The sequence below is a fragment of the Tribolium castaneum genome, chromosome 6, assembly GCF_031307605.1.
Source record: "Tribolium castaneum strain GA2 chromosome 6, icTriCast1.1, whole genome shotgun sequence".
In the NCBI taxonomy this organism is placed as follows: Eukaryota; Metazoa; Arthropoda; class Insecta; order Coleoptera; family Tenebrionidae; genus Tribolium; species Tribolium castaneum.
In genome coordinates this window covers 8,230,964-8,247,781 of record NC_087399.1, presented here as the reverse complement: position 1 = coordinate 8,247,781, position 16,818 = coordinate 8,230,964, and the positions used below count along the sequence as shown (strand labels likewise).

The 16,818-nt window shown below is 31.6% G+C and overlaps 1 protein-coding gene across 2 annotated transcripts; it reads right to left on the bottom strand.

Moving 5' to 3' along the window:
- Positions 1 to 120: 120 nt before the first annotated feature.
- Pgant5 (Polypeptide N-Acetylgalactosaminyltransferase 5) lies at positions 121 to 15,924 on the bottom strand. Of its 2 annotated transcripts, none has more exons than XM_008198315.3 (9): positions 15,511 to 15,924; positions 15,240 to 15,464; positions 12,216 to 12,382; positions 8,834 to 9,152; positions 6,885 to 7,062; positions 3,967 to 4,147; positions 3,576 to 3,715; positions 1,153 to 1,386; positions 121 to 1,102 (listed from the first exon to the last, which is right to left on the bottom strand). In XM_008198315.3, exons 1-9 carry the CDS (start codon positions 15,708 to 15,710, stop codon positions 938 to 940), a joined length of 1,809 nt encoding a protein of 602 aa, XP_008196537.1. In that variant the 5' UTR covers positions 15,711 to 15,924; the 3' UTR covers positions 121 to 937. The 2 variants fall into 2 exon arrangements, with proteins under 2 accessions (XP_008196537.1, XP_973543.1); XM_968450.5 differs by lacking the exon at positions 3,967 to 4,147 and adding an exon at positions 6,581 to 6,761 and having other exon boundaries at positions 15,511 to 15,921.
- Positions 15,925 to 16,818: the final 894 nt, after the last annotated feature.

Here is a 16,818-nt window from a genome sequence, read left to right as displayed (position 1 = left end):
TTATCCTGAACTTTATTAAAAAAATTCATATTAATAATTTTCAAAACATACTATTTTGATTGGGTTCGGAAAATTCTATTATTTTGTATCTCGTATCGTAGTAGAATGCAAATAAAACAATTCTCTCTTTTTTAGATAATTTATTAATAAATTTTTGAGTAATACAAGCTATGGATTGCACCACCACCTACGCCTATAAAATTTTGGTTGTATGTATCAACAATTTGATCATTAAAGAAATAGGATTTAGTTGATTGTGGGATATGTATACGAGGCAAACTTAATCCCTAAAACTTATTGTACACTTTAAGTATGAGTCGCCTAAAATAATTAACAACGTGAGCGAATTAGCTGCTACTAATTACAAGTTCTCTTAAAATTATGAAATAAATTAACAATCGATGTACAATAAACATGAGTCATGGCAATCACTATAAAATTCACTCCACAACTAAAAAACAACTGATATTTTATACATTCTGATATGCTATTTGATTCCATCAGCTAGACTACGAGAGAAGGAAGTCGTATTTATTCAATTCATTCGTTGTACAAATCAACCCTGTTAGACCTGTAAAACAAAATCGTCCACCTCTTACAAACCTAACCTAATTTGTGATAGATATCGACTCATTAAGGGCTCTCCACCCTACGTTTTAGCTCTATGTACAAATGGCAGTTATAACAACTTGTTCAGATGTATAATATGCGTTTTTAGATTCTCAAAGTCTTAAAAATTAGGAAGAGTTACGATCGTGTAACGATCACAATGAAGTTGGCAACGTTAGCCTTGAGTTTCAAACTTTTGGAATGTCGAATTGATAAATACTGACACAATAAAACATACAAAAATAATCATTTTCATTTTCACTCAATTAAATGCAACATGACTTGACTAGTCTTCAGGAATAACGTTGCCAACACTTTTATTTCAGGCCTATCTGTCCTCGTGGTGATTCCGAGCCTGCCATTTAAAATCACTCTCCATTATCCACTGCTGACCCGGACTGTAATTGCACGGCCTCAACAACGGAAGATTCATATCACTAGGGTCAGGCCGTTGCAGGCAACTGCCCGTATTTACATGTTTGATGGTCTTATCCTGCAATTAAAAATTAAAACACACAGTAAAAATCACAGAAAAAGTAGTACCACTTCGTCGTAGGCCCACGCCTGGTTTCCACCCATTCCGTGACACCGTACCAACTTGACGGGCCCCTTTTTATTACTAGCGTCCAAGCAGTTGTCGTCCGACATGATCTGCTGGCGCTTGGTGTAGGCGAAAACTTGATTACCGCCCAAATTGTGGCAGTACGTCATGCCCAAATTCTCGCCCGATTTTCGGCCCATCGTGTCCAGGCAGTTCTTCGTTTCGACATTGCGGATCTGACAAAAAATATACATATTTACAATAATAATAAAGAGTCTTTATTAAATCAAATAAAATTAAACAATAATAAACAAATGAGGACACGAAGTCTAGCTTAAAGCTATTCAACTTAACCTCAAAGGAAAATTAATAGAAAATATTAATTATCAACTTTCATTTTTTTCTGATTTATTTTTATGAAAAATCTTTGCTTCTTTTAACTTTTGAGTTCAGTGAAAAGATTAGTTTGGAAAAAAGTTAGTTCAAAGAAAACAATAATTAATAATGCTAAAGAGTTCTATACGTGTGCAAAATTAAGAACTTTCAAATTGGAAGTTGTGTTTCTAAGTAGTTTCTAAGCCTAGTGTAACAGAAATACAATCCAAAAATTATTTTTCCAAAGCTTACGACAAAAAAATAATTGTTAAAAGTACTTCAAATTCAATTTTACAACTGTGTTCGATTTTGATAATTGTTAGTTGTTTCTTACTTTTGTTATAATTTTCGTGTTATAATAAAATTATTATAACAGTTAAAGAAGAAGTTAAAACCTTTTTCTTTTTAAGTAAGCAGACAAACATTGTATAAAATATTAATAAAAATCAATTATTTTTCTTTTTACTGTTAATATTTCCTTTCCTCTTTTATTCCCATTTTCTTTTCTTGTTTTGATTTTGTTTATCACATTCATATTGTTTTTCTATATTTTTTGTTTGGGTTAAGTTGGAGTAACTTCGTCTAAACTTCGTCCATAATAAAGACTATTTGTTATTATTATGACTTAGTCTAATTTTTTGTGTCCCGTCGGTAATCTCACTATTTTTCATTTTTATCATATACTTCTTCTGTATTACCTGTTTTCATTAAAAATCATTCATAATACCTATATCTGTCATGAATAACATTGGTTCTTCATGGATATTAATCAACTATTACTATTTTTTTTTTAATGATAACCCACTTTGAAAATGAAAATTGACAGAATTATGTCCCGTCCGATAGAAACGCTGTCTGAATAACAAAATTAAAAATAAATTCGGACATTACTTAAGAACTAAAAACTAAAAAGAAAAACCAATGCCAGTTTCTCAAGAACAAAAGCAAAAAAAATAAATCTTTAAGAAAAAACGAAGAAAACTGAACAAGAAAAAATTCTTTTGTATTTATTTTCAACATTAGTTAGCTAATGAGCAAAGTTAATTATTAAAAAGCAAATTTTTGATATTACCAATGAATGTAAACAATGAATTTTCAGAAAAAAAAGTTTCGATGTAATTGTTATACAGCGTGATTCAAAAGCACCATACAATCACTCGCATGGTTTTAGAAACTACTTAGTTACTTTTAAAAATGCAAACGAAAAATCTCAGTTTTAATCGCAATTAAAATTTAAATCGCTATTAACTTGACGTTTGTTTAAAAATGTTAAAAAATAAACAACTACAGTAAAACCCCTCCCGTTATTAGTTCACAGGTAAAATTTTACAACAGATAAAGGGCACACAGGAAGATTATCTTTTTACTTACCACCATTCATTCATTCTTTGGGAAAATGAGTATTCTTAATTAAAAATTTAAATGAAAAGTTTTGTCCATCATATTTCTTAAACTCTTTGGTCACAATTTATAAGGGTGACATTCTTTATTATCGTGACTGTACGTTTATTTGACAAGCAGAGTAGAATTTTACATTTAACAGAATTTAATTTTAAGAGCAGAATTAGCAAAAGAAGCAGCAAAATTAATTTTCAACTATATGTTATCTGCAATAGCCCGTACCTTTGTACCTTTAGCTAGTTTCAGGGTTCAGGTGTATACAGGATCACTAAAATGTATGGATACAGTTAAATATTATAACAATTGTGCATCATAACTGAAATTTGGTATATGTTTAAAAGTATTTAAATTATGTCGTCTCAGATGTTTATCAAATATCTATTTACATTTGTTCTGGGGATACAAGGCTAACTTGATTTATTTTTAATGGCAATTAAATGTTACATTTGTCACATGCACACTTATATAAAAAAATATATATTATAAATTTTTACTAGCCTTGGAAACGTTGTCTTTATCTAACATTAGCTCTTTGCCACTTGAACTTTGACCAAAAAATAGGTAAAAGTTAATAATTGTTAAAATAATATATTATCAGATTTTTTGTTTTTTTTATTTTTGAAGCACTCCTCGCTTCGTTCGCACTTACATCTCCGAGGTAATAATATTCCAAAGGCATCTGCGATTCTGGATACACGTTTTCCAAGTACCACCGGAAGCTCTTGCATTTCAGTCTTTCTCTGAGCTCTCTCCTTGCGGAAACGTCTCCAACCGGCACACTTCGCGCACCTAAATTTACAATTAATTAGAAACAACACAACCAATGACTGGAAAAATAAGTAATTAACAAAACAAAAAAAAACAAACGTGTGAACGAGCACATCATGCAAAAAGGCGGGAACGGTGCAATGTCAGGAATTGCTCAACAGAACCTAAACATATAAAGCTTCAGTAAAACCAAGCGAGGAGTTAGTGTTTAGTAACAGACAAAAAACGAAACGAAAAAAGATTATGTGGTTATCTCGATGAAGGGGGTTAACCTGGGTTAATGTTATAGTAGAAATCCTTCCATTGGTCGAGCCAAACTTCAGCAAGACGTGCATTGTTGTGGTTGACAATTCGGCTCGTTCCACCCGGAAACGAGTAAGGTGTTGATTTGCGAAACACGTGTCCGACGTGGGAACACGTGGCTATCTCCAAGGTGCCTCCGCACATCCATATCTTCGCACCCGAAACATGCAACGATTAGTAGACCCGAATACTCAGTTTTTTATTGTTATTATTACAATCTCAAACTAATTATTATTAATATTAAAAGCGCAGCGAAGCGAGTAATGGCCACGTTTTGTGACGCTGCATTGATTAATTAACAAAGTTAGTAGCACACCCTGTGCCCAAAATATGTAATCGTGTTGCGGTGTCTGTGGTTGCGACCTGACAGCAGCTGCAAGGTTTTTCGAAATAAATTACCACCTATTACTCAATTTCAAAAATATTTAATTTGTCCCTGTTCTCATGTTTTCCTCACCAATTTTTCAATTTTTTTCGGGATTATTGAGAAGTAAAAAACCAGAACTGATAACTTCTTTTGTTAAAGTTACTAAGAACTGGTTTAGATTTTATTACTTAAGGCACCCTTAAGGCTAAAGGAGAACTTGTTTCAGTGTATTTCTAAACCGACAGATGGCGTGGAATTTACTTTTGTATTAACTTCTTAACTACTCACAATGTAGCCCTTTTTTCTTTTTTTGACTTATTTCTGAAAATCGACTTCCTCATTAGAAAGTTTTTTCAACGTAGGACGACGAATCTTAAGCCAAAATGCATCAAATAAAATTATTTCGTAGTGCTGTATTTACTCCATTAATAATGAAGCTACAAGTGTAATTTTTTGTTGAGTATTTGAGTAATTCTCTATAATTTGGTAGGTCAAGTATTTATGAAGAAAAATAATTATCATTACCGGACTGTTAAACGTACGTTTAACTTTCAACTTTCCACCATTCCGCTACCATTATTAATAATGAAAAATTATGAAATTATTACTTCAGTAAATTTAATAATTTTCTTATAAATCCAAAACTAGTAAAACGATGTAAATTTAATGGAATTGCGTTTCTTCATCGCACACATTCTGTTTTACTATTTGCGTTTTCACTTCAACAATTATTTTTTTTTATAAAAAACATTATTCACTCCGCAAACATGACATGATATTACAAGAAAACTGCGATTTTCTTTTATCAAGGCTAAAGCTATATTAGTCAGAATCTACATTCATTAAAAAATATCATGACAAAAAATTAAGTTTCTAGCTTATGTAGAAGGGAGCTCTTGTAAACGAAAATTTTCCCAATTTTATTTATTTTCTTTATTACTGTTACATAATATCGTCCTTTACTTCTAACCACCCAATTTTATTAATTTTAAATTAAATTTATTCGTCTCTTTTTTAAATTATTTGTAACGTAGTGACTATTAATGAAAATAAAGAACGTGAAAAAGTGATTCTACCTTATTCGCAACGTTTCGGCAACGGCCGTTGTCATCTTCAGGCGAACAATTTGCATTTTTGCATTTATAAATTACCGACTGTACCAAATTTTGTAATTTTATCTGAAATGGTTTCTGAAATATTGAGAAAAATCCGCTGAAACAAGCACCCCTTTCAGGGGGTGTAGCTCCCGTACGAAGTATTTTTCGACACATGTTTATAGGAAATTTTTGTTTTAAAATTGAATGTTCTATCACCTGTTTTGTAACAATTAAAACGGAACACCCTATATATTCGTATGACAAAACAAAAAAGGACAATTTTCGGTAACTTTTTGCAATAAATCAGGTGTAATTTCATTACTGAAAGCACTCAATGTTTAATTTTAAAGAGTTTCTAGTCCGAAGTTTGTTGGCATAGTACGACTTCAATCATCTCCAGAAAAAGTAATCTAAGTGTCAAATCATAATTTCTTGGAGGCCAATGAAGAGCACATTTTTGAAGATTAATTAAATACTTAATTAAATTGATTATTTTTATAATTTTGTGCGTATTAACCAACGTTGTTGAAGCATATATTTTAATGATAGCTAGAGACATTTCTATCGTTTGAAATATAGTTGCCAAAACATATCGTCCCTTTTAGGAAATACTGTACCTTCTTTCTGTCTCAGACTTTTGAATTAAAAGCTTTTACATGAGAGTAAGAAAACTACTACTGCGGTGAGCAAATGATATGTAGAGTTGTTACCAATAAAAAAACATAAAATATTCGTGCATAACTGGTCTTTAAAACACTTGCTCTATTTCGAGTGTTTTAAAGACCTAAATATTCACTTAAACTTTAATATACTATTTTTTTATTCAAAATTTAATTCGAAAAATCCCCGCGCTGCTCGTTCGTATGACTTGTCTGTAATGAGAGTAATCGAGTTAAAACCTGTGCAAATCACATTCCTGTAAGAATTAATCGAGTTAGTCTACAATCAAAAAATCAAAGCAATTCCATCAATACTGCACTATTTGGGCAAAACAAAACACGTGAAAACAACAGAGGCCTTAAACCCCCATCATAATCAATTGTTTTTTTCTGCAAAATCCCCACAGCGTAACGCAAATTTTGTCGCTAGATGGCAGTTCCCAGCTGTCAAAAATCAAACCTGGATTCATGGCGTAGTAGAAGTCTCGCCATTCGTCCATCCACACTTCGGCCACTCTGGCGGCGTTATGTAGAACAATCTTCGACACGCCCCCAGGAAACGTGTACGGACTCTTGTCTCTGAAGACGTGTCCAACGTGGGAACATGGAATGATCTCCAATTTACCGCCACATTGCCAAACCTACGGCGCAACACATTTAAAATAACCTGGACATTATTCAAACTTTATGACACTTTTTGACGGACGCAGGGTGTGCATGAAAAAAAAACGACAAAAACAAAAATAAAAGTGGTAAAAAATTACCCTGAAACTCATTTCGAGATTCTCGCCGCCCCAGATGTCCATACCTTCGTCGTACGAACCCAGCTCGTAGAAATACTCCTTGTCGATGGAGAAGAGCCCCCCGGCCATCGTGGGGGTGCGCAAGGGGGCTGTGCGGTCATTGTTGCGGCGTTCCATCTCCCGTTGCGGCACTCGATACCTAAATAATAGACTTACACAACCGATTCATCATACAGTGGCGTCTGGTTTTAACGAACAAAAAAAAACGTGTTTTTAAACAAAATTGCAATAGTTGTGCAAATATTTTATGATAGTGCTCAAAAAATTCAAAATAAGTCAACTGGTTTTATCCGAACTTTTACTACTTTTTGAGATATCCAGAGTGTTTAGTAAGAAATTTTCTGCAATGTCATAAAAACTAACATAATTGAGAATTATCACAAACAGGTATAGGGAATGCTAATACAGATCGATGCAGAAAAAAAATCTCCTTCATCAAATAAAATAAAAATTGGGATATCCCATTTGAAAAAGTTAAGTTATGGATACTTGAAGTTGTCCCAACTTAACTTCAAAATTTTTGAGTTTATTACCTTTTTTCCAATTTTGAACACACTGAAGAACAGATATAGCCTTTCCCTTTTAATTCTCTAAATATGATTTCGAAATCTGTAAAACTAAGAGAGTTACCGCTTGTTTTATGCAAATCCAAAAAAATTTAAAAATTTTTAAATATCTCTAAAACGGTTAAACTTAGGTATAGAGAAAGCTGATAAAACTTAACACCATAATGACATGTCTGACGTCATTTGTTTTTAGATAAAACACATTTTTATCTTTATGGTAAGTATAAAAAAATAAAAAAAGCAAAAAAAATAAAAATAACAACAATAAAACAATAAAAAATTATTAAGTGTATTTTATAGCTGTCATATTAAGTGTTTTCATGCTAATTATTCCGAAATAAAATTAACTAGACGTCCTCTGGTGATAACTTTTGAACTATGTCGAAAACAGTAACGAAACTTTCGTAATTCCACATTTAATTGACATTTAATGAATAGTTTAACAATTTTGCGTGTATACTATTAATTACTTACATTAGAGAATCACTTTAAAAGTATGTGGTGGTAAATGCTAGCTTTGACTTTGGTTCTGCGTTTTTTCGTCGTATAAAGTTTTTATTTTTGGAATTTGAAAGTGGATAAAAAGTGAAAAAAATCAAATTTTAATTACAAAATCTTATTAAACAGTTGTGTAATTAAAGATTATAAGTAATGGATCATAGCGAACACATGTTGGACTCAAGAAACCAATAAATTAGTGAAGTGTGTGAATTTTAGTTTAGAATTTTTCCACTGAAAAAATCATGAAATACTTCGTTAAATCTACAAAACTACAATTAACATTAACAACTACTGATACATTTAAGCCTAAATTGTTCAATGTCTTTTCAATGTCTATGTAATAATTTTCCAACAAAGAAAGTGACACAAACTTTCATTCGTTATTCGTTATTTTCGAATACAAAAAAAAAAACAATTGCCGCTTATAAAATAAGCCAAGAACAAAAATATTAAGCCCATTATGTATAATTGTCAATATCGTTATTAATTTCATTTAATTTAGTTTTTAATATTTAAAATCATTTTTTGTTTATATTTTTCTATTACCTGAAAGATAAAAGTGTGTACCTTTACAAAAACAAAAATGTTGGTTGTCATTAAAAAAAAATAAAATCCAATTGTTTCAGGATATATCTGGTTCAGTCTGTATTACTGTTTCGGAAAGGATTAATATTTTTAACAACAGATATTATTATTTTGTGTTACTTCATATAAATGTAAATTATAAATAACGATACTTTTCTTAATTTACCGCTTATAGCAAACCTCGGTATAACGAGCCGATTGTGACGCGTTTTGTAAGTTCGTTATAACCGGCCACAACTGTATCAAGTTTTTCCTCACCATCTAAAATTCAGTTTCCAATTAAAGCCGCCCCAGGTCATGTCCGAGGCCGTGATATATTCGAAAGTCTCGTCCGAAATGACGTCGATTATCGGACAAACGACGGTTTTTCTATCTTGGACGATGCGTGCAAGAAGCGGCTCAAGCCATCCTTCCGTGCATTCACAATGAGCGTCCAAAAAAGTGATCACTTGACCTTTGACGTGTTTCGCCCCTAAAAGTCGGGCTCTGATCAATCCTGAACGTTTATGTGTGCGCAAAACGATCACGGGAACGGGAAGAGTCTGGACGTATTCTTCGAGTTTTCGACCTAAATGCTCTGGAAATAAACGGTAACTGTATTGCTAACATGTGGTAACCGAAGAATCGGGTACATTATACGGTTATTTACGAGACAATCATTTTCCGATAATTTAACATTTTTTAAACTAATTGTGATAAATTTCAACAACAACAATTTGTGCATATTTACGTTATGCAACGGGTTTTTTACATATCACAATAAATTTACATAATAATCGTACGAACCATGAATAATGAATATTAAAAATGTCACTGAATTTTTCGCATGCGATCGAGAGATTTAAACTTTAATAAATTCACAACATTTAAATCCGACAGTTTTAGATTTTAATAATCTAAATCGCTCCCAAAATTTATATTTGTTGGTGTTACTCAAACATTAACAATAAAATTGTTTTACGTCAAAAGTACATTTTCATGTACCATTTCCCGTTTTTATGACGTTTAAGCAAATTGTAAAACAAAGATAACCACAAAAGTTTCTAAAACTTTCTAGTTATTTTTTGTTCAAAGCAATATACGAGAAAACAATAATGTCGTTTATCTACAGGGTGTCTCACGAGTTGGTGCAAAGATTTTAACCATTGAAGGTTTATAAAAAATCGAGTGGATGTTTTCACATTTTATTATTTAACTCAGTAGATTATGCAAAAAAAATACAAAAAGCAAAAATTCTAAATTGAAGGGGCTTCCAAATTCTAGTAATATCAATGCCAACCTAAGTGCTAAGTACAGAGTGTCCCAACAATTAGAAAAACCGTAGATACTTATTAACTCCGAGACCCACTTAAAATTATTTTCAAGTATACAGGACGTTTTCGACATTAGCTACAACACAAACTTATGGTTTTTTAAATGTAACACTATATTTTTGCATTTTTGGATGTAGCTTTTCTGTTTTTAAGTAAATTATTATTAAGTGATTTTGCTTAATTTTTGAAATATTTTGATTTTTTTAGCAAAAATATACTCAAAAAAATTATCACATAAAAACTAGCAATTCTAGAAAAGCAGGATTTTCACCATTTTAAAGAAAAAAGTTCAAACTTAAAGCACATTTTTTTGACATACAGCAATCAAGAAGATAAAAAAAATGAAGAGGTTTGTTGAAAAACGATTAACTTAAAAATTTTAAATGGAACATTATACTTTTTATTTTTGCATCTAAGAGACCTTTAAATTGTCTCTCTAAAAACATTAACAGTTTTGGTTACTCAAAAGATATTTAACTTTAAACATTAAAAAAATTATTAACTACTGTTTCAATAGTAGAAAAGTGAAATTTTCATGTAACAATAACTTTAATGTTACCATTATTCGTCATTTATTACAGTAAAATAACTAAATTTTTATTTTTATGGTGAATTTTTTAATTTCCGTTCACATTCCAGGAAATGATCTGTGGTGGAGTTGCTATGGTTAGGGTATGATTTACTGTAGTAACGACAATGTTATGAATTGTTGATGAAATTAACTTTTAAAGCCAAATTTCATTTTACTTATTAACTTTAGACATTTAGAACTTTATGTTTTTAGATAAAAAAATTAATAATTTTTGAGAAGTAAAACCCAAAAAGGTGTTCATTTAAGCATTTAAGCAAGTAATTCAACTTTTAACAATCTTTTCTACGTTTCTATTACCAATATGCTAAATAATTGATACTGTAGATTTAAGTTTGAACTTTTTTCCTTAAACTGGTTTTTTAAGACTCAAAAAAAAACTAAACAAAATTGACCAATACAATAATTTATCAGTTACAACCAAAAAAAAGAAAAATTCAACATCTCTAGTAATAAAGAAGTTATGAATCTTTTTCCGATTGTTGGGACAACCTGTATATTATTTAGCAATACGAATTTTTGTGGTAACTTTTGGAGGGTAAAAATAATTAAAACATTTAAAAGAAATAAAAAATACAGATCAATTTATTATGGATGCTTAATCTATGGTTAAAATATTTGCACTTCCTACCGAGACGTCCTGTGTATTATATGTACAAGTGTGCAAAAATATTTTACGATAAAAAAAAACAATTAAACTAATAACTCATTTCAATACTTAGTGGAAAATGGCAACAGCGCACTTGCATTTTTTGGAGTGAAATAGAGCACAAATTGAGAGTTTCTGTATACGAAAAAAATTTTGTGTTAAACACAACACTCCCAACAAAAGCGAAGAGAACCCACCAATTCAAAGAAAAAAAATATTTTGTTGCTAAAGGTTAAAAGCAGACCTTAAAACCATAGTTCCTGTTGAAAAAATTCTGTAGCATGATTTGTAAATTTCCCAGTAGAAAAAAAAATTATTAAAGAAAGTTCAAAGTTTGAATTTATTAATATCCCCAAAAAAGTTTGTGATAAACGTTATCTATAAAACAGTCGGCTACTCTTTCCAAGTTTTGTAAATACAATTCCTTACACTTACAAGAATTTGCTCAGAGGTGTTAACAAACAGACATAATAAAAACATCCCCTATTATAGAATGTATTTTTCACTTGGAAAAACCTCTAAAAATGAGAGCAACTTTTTCCGTGATGAAAAGAAAAATGTTGTAATTGCATTAATAATAAGATTAGCACGATAATAAACAAAGTAAGCAAACTTTCAATGCCACTTTACTGTGGCAATTTTCTAAACAATAGCCGAATGCATTTTAGTCAAATCGTGATCGTATGTGAAATCTACATTTTTGCACAACTTAAACTGCCGCATCTAAAGTACTAAAAACCATCAAACTGTGACGATCAACGACACAAATTCGCGATTATAATTTTGTAAGAAAACTTCTGAAGAAAAACTAGTCAATAACACGTTATTTCTAACAAAAAAAAATAAATCCCACACATCTCCATTATGAAATATATCGAGCGTGGCGATCTTTGCCATAAATACTGAAATTGCATCATAAAAATGCAATTTCCTCGAACAAAAACCATAATTTTTTTAACCGAAAACACTTTTTTTCCATTTATTCGTAACAATTGCCGTTCTAAGTATATCTCCTATCGCGGTTTTCCTGCTGAGATCATCCCGGAATCTTTCGACGAAAATAGCAGGACAAGACAAGTGGATATTTACCTCTCTCGCTGGCATCATCCACTAGAATAATTTCCTTGAGTAAGGGCCGTGGAGACCGATTGATAACACTCCAAACGGTCCTCAATAAAGTCGACCATGCTTCATTATGGAAAACAATGACGATCGAAGTCGTCGGAAGCAGTTTCGGGTATTTCTTATCCTTACATCTGAAATTGAAAATTATACAACTTGTATTCCATAGTTCAGTATGAAATTCAAGCTAAATTACAAGAGTGAAAGTGCTCAAAGCCTGTCAAGGTCGACGAAAAGAAATTGCAACTTCCGGACGAATTGCACATCTCTTAAGCCGGCCTTGCTGATGTTCCACATAAAATAACTGCTCTTTCGGGAGATTTCAAGCGAATTTTTTAGCATTTCTTTCAAGCGCTGACCATATGGTTAAACAAATATCAACCTACTACTACTCATATACATATTTGCGTAACAGTTAATCGACATATTTAATAAATGCCACCTTAGAATTTTTACTGCAAACATTTAAAAATCTATCTCGTTTAATAAAAATCTGTTTCCTGATCTTCACATCCGTGATACAAGAATTTTATTGCATCATATGAATAGAATTCACAAAAAAATTATTGTACTGTTTTATATCAACATTAGAAATGTTAAAAAATATTTAAAAACACTTTCTAGGAGAACCTAATGTGCCAAATTTAATTTTCTTCAATGAAAACATTTTTATGTACAGGCGAACAATGTGAAAATGACGCCCCAATAAACCAGTCTCTGCCGACCCTACTAAGTTACCATTTATTTTGAATTGACAAACGTCAAGTTAAATGAAAATATACATTTGTCTTAAATGAAAAATTTAACAACAAAATTTTGCAAATTTTTCTGTTTATCTTTAATTTGTTTCGATGTCAAACCTAAAAAAAATGTTTGAGTTGTTACTACTGTTACTACATAAGCGTAAATAAGTCGGAACTATTTAATAATAATTAGTTCTGAATAATTGCAGTTTAAAAATTTCAGAAAATAAAAATGGGTAAGTTATTATTTTTATAAATCAATTAAAATACATATTATTGTTTTACATAAAATCAAGTTTAAAATAAAGAAAGCCGATTTCATACAAAAATTATGTTACTTTATTTAATTTTGGAAAATCTGTTTACCAAAAAAATATTACATTAATAATAACTTGTCTTTTGTCAATTTCATATTTTTAATATATAATTTTCTTTAAAAAACGGTTTTTCTTTAATTGTTTACTATATAAAAAACCAAACATTTTCATTTAATTTAAAAATATCACAATTATCAAAAAAATAAATTTTGTAGCAGAACTAAAAAATTTCAAATAATTTTGCGTTTTCTTTTCTGGTTAAATTAAATACATCATTTTGGTTCGTTTTTAATGACAATTACAAAACTAATAGAAAACTTAACTAAATTTTAATTCTCGATTAACTTGTCAAATAAATAGCAACGCAATTCGAATTAGTTTAATTCTGAAGTAATTTAAATTTCGCTTTCTGCTCAAAGAATTAAACAACAAGCGGTAAACGCACACGTGGAATTAAACCTTCTTTTCGCAAACAAACAATGATTTAAGTCATTTGTTATTTTATATAAGATCAAATTAAAATAGAAAAAACCTATTTCGCACAAAAATTATTAGTAATTAATTAAAAAAATAACAAAAATAATAAAACAAATATTGAGCTAACAATGATTTGTATTTTAATGCAGCATTTTCTTTAAGAATTAATCATTTTCTTTAAGAATTGCTTCTTGTTAAATTGTGAAAAATTTGTTAAATTCTTTATTAAAAAATTCTACAATTTCATTTAATTAAGTTGACGTTTGTCAATGCAAAATAAGCGGCAATTTAATTCGAATTAGTTTAATTCTGAATTAAATTTAAAATTTATCTTTAAACTACGTCAAGTTTACAATATGAAAATTTACGCCCCTGCCTGCTTACAGCTACAGCAGGGGCTGTTTTATTGAGGCATCATTTTCATTTTGTTCGACTGTACATTCATCTTTTATTTTTCACATAAATACACATTTCTTTTTTATAAAATATCTGTTTAATTTGCCCAATCGAATAAAAAATAATAAACTTTAATCAATAGTTTTGGCAAAAAGTGGTTTTTTTTAAATAGTCACGGCTTCAACGTGTCTGGATTTTATACAGCCTGTCTCAAAATTGGCGAGTTCAGAACGTTGTAGAAAATCACTTCACTTGTTCAAATGTAGAAACAAAATAAAGATTTGTGGCTTCCCCACAAATTGGTTTGAAGGTGCACTTCAGGTGCATTTTGATTGAGTTTTCTTCAAATTCTGGCAAAAAATTTCATTGTTGATTGCTATTTATGGTGAAGATGATTGTGAAAAATAGTAATGTAAAACAATTTCTCGAAAAATAAGCTTTATTTTGGTTTAAAAAAATCCAAAATTTTCGTTTTTTACTCCAAAATAAAGCTAATTTAAAAAAAATTGTTTTACATAATTTATTCTCTACAATCATTTACACCCTAAAACGCAATAAAGACTGAAACTTTTAGCTTGCATTTAAAGAAAATGCAATTCAAACCAGTGTATTTTAATCTTATTTTTTTTTAATTTGGACTGCTGAAGTGATTCTCTACAATCCTCTGAACTCGGAATTCGCCAATTTTGAGACACCCTGTATAAACATTAAAATATTTATGTATTAAAAACTACTTTCTGTTATTACAAAAGTGTGCTAAATTTTATATGAAATTCATTATTTAGTATTGCCACCAATAACTAAAATAGGAGGTGAAAGTTCATTTCTTTATTTAATTTGCGCCGAATTTTCTCCAGCACAAGGAAAGCAACACACAAATTAAAAGTAAATAACCAGTCAACAGATAGAAACCCAGATTATTAAGGTATTAAGTTTAATTAATAATAAAATTAGTTATCACGAGATAACCCAATCCGTCTTAGTCGTAAAGCTAAGTGTTTCCGGCACGTAAATAAAACAAGAATAGAGCACAGAAACGGGCCTATTTTCACTCTTACCCTTCAAGCCTGACATCGGCCAACGACCGATTCAGCGAGATCATGTCGCTCGCCAGAAGATTAAACTGGTTAAGTTTAAACTTCTCCTTCATGAGTCCCTCCTGCTCTGGGGGAATATGCACCGCTTTGCCCATCTCCCCTGGAAGCCCATGTGCCGGAAGGACGGTCGGCGCCGGCCGCCACCGCCTCAAATCCGTCTGTTTATACGTCGCTTGGACCCCATTGCTGCAACCCCTCAATGAGCCAACGCCCCCTCAAGTCCGTCCCTCACCTGTGGCTGACCCCCTCGATCTTATCCTTGGCCTCGTAATCGTCGTAGTAATTGAGCTCCGCGCTCTGGGGCTGCTTCTTGCACGAGCTCCCCAAGCACTCGGAGTAGAACGAAAGGATGACGACGTCCACCAAGAACCAGACCAGAGACGTCAGCAGGATCACCCGGCAGGTGTGTATCCGCAATTTGCCGTGGAACATGTTGGAAGAATCAACTAACACTACACATCACAATAACAACACTATCACAGATCAAACGATAATGTCAAAAACTAAAAGAAATTTGAGGGAAAACTGACTGGTTCAGTGATGCATAGTTACGCCGGGACGAAAATAAGGAGGTTTCTAAGCGTCAAGACGTGTTCTTGGGTCATTTTTCACACCTGCGATGCACCACGTCGCACATTCCCGCTGACAGCTGTCAAAGCGGATTAGCGGAGGACGCGTGCGCGCCAGGTGATGTGACCTTAAAAAGGTAACTTCCCCACCAGCTGACCTTTGCGATTTATTACCAACAATGAGGGAAATTAACCCATTAATCCCATTCGAGGTTTCTACACCTGAATGAAACCCCACTTTCTTCATTTCCTCACCGAATCTGCCTCCATTGTTTGGACAACCAAACTTAAGTGTTGGGGAATAATTTACAATAAAAAATCAGTTGGCTGCACTTAACTATATTTCATCTTTTATAATTTAAAAACATTACAAAATTAAATGATTATAACACGATTAAAATATTCAAACCATCAGATCAATAATGTATATATACAACTTAAAACAGTTTCGTTAAAGGTACTCATGCTCCTTAAATATACTCAGCGTCCCAGTTTTCCTCATCCATATGAAACTTTTTGCTTTCGTGTAGTGGATTTTTTGCGACTGCGACATTCGTAGTTCGTGGCGTGTTTTCGCTAATTGCCAGTCTTTGTGATGGGCAGGTTGCAATGTGTTCAATCATTTTTTCCTTAGTGGGGAATCTATGCATGGCATTGTAGATGCAAGGCACATAATCTGGATAGTTTTTCATACATTTAATGATGTGGTGCTGTAAGTTGGCTTTCAGCATACGGTGCTGTGGGTTAAAAGGGCAAGAGACGAAATCATCCATGCTAGTCAATTGATTCAAATTTCTAACCTAAAATGTAAATAAATGAAACATAAGGGCCGATCAGTATTTAACAAAGTACTTCTCTGTTAGGGCATAGAGTGTTGTCATAAAAAAGTGGCGACTGGCGGTAGATAAGGCTTGTTTTAGAGGTTATGTTATCAACTTCCTTAACTTCTTTATGGTGCGAATAATAAAACA

Bases quoted from the DNA above. Each gene is read 5' to 3' on its own strand.
- Pgant5 (XM_008198315.3), bottom strand. From the start codon at position 15,710: ATGTTCCACGGCAAATTGCGGATACACACCTGCCGGGTGATCCTGCTG. The intron at 7,063-8,833 runs GTGAGGAAAAAC...TCTATTATTTAG, and splicing joins TGGAAACTGAATTTTAGATG to GTATCGAGTGCCGCAACGGG. The intron at 1,387-3,575 runs GTAAGTGCGAAC...ATTTTTTGTCAG, and splicing joins AATATTATTACCTCGGAGAT to ATCCGCAATGTCGAAACGAA.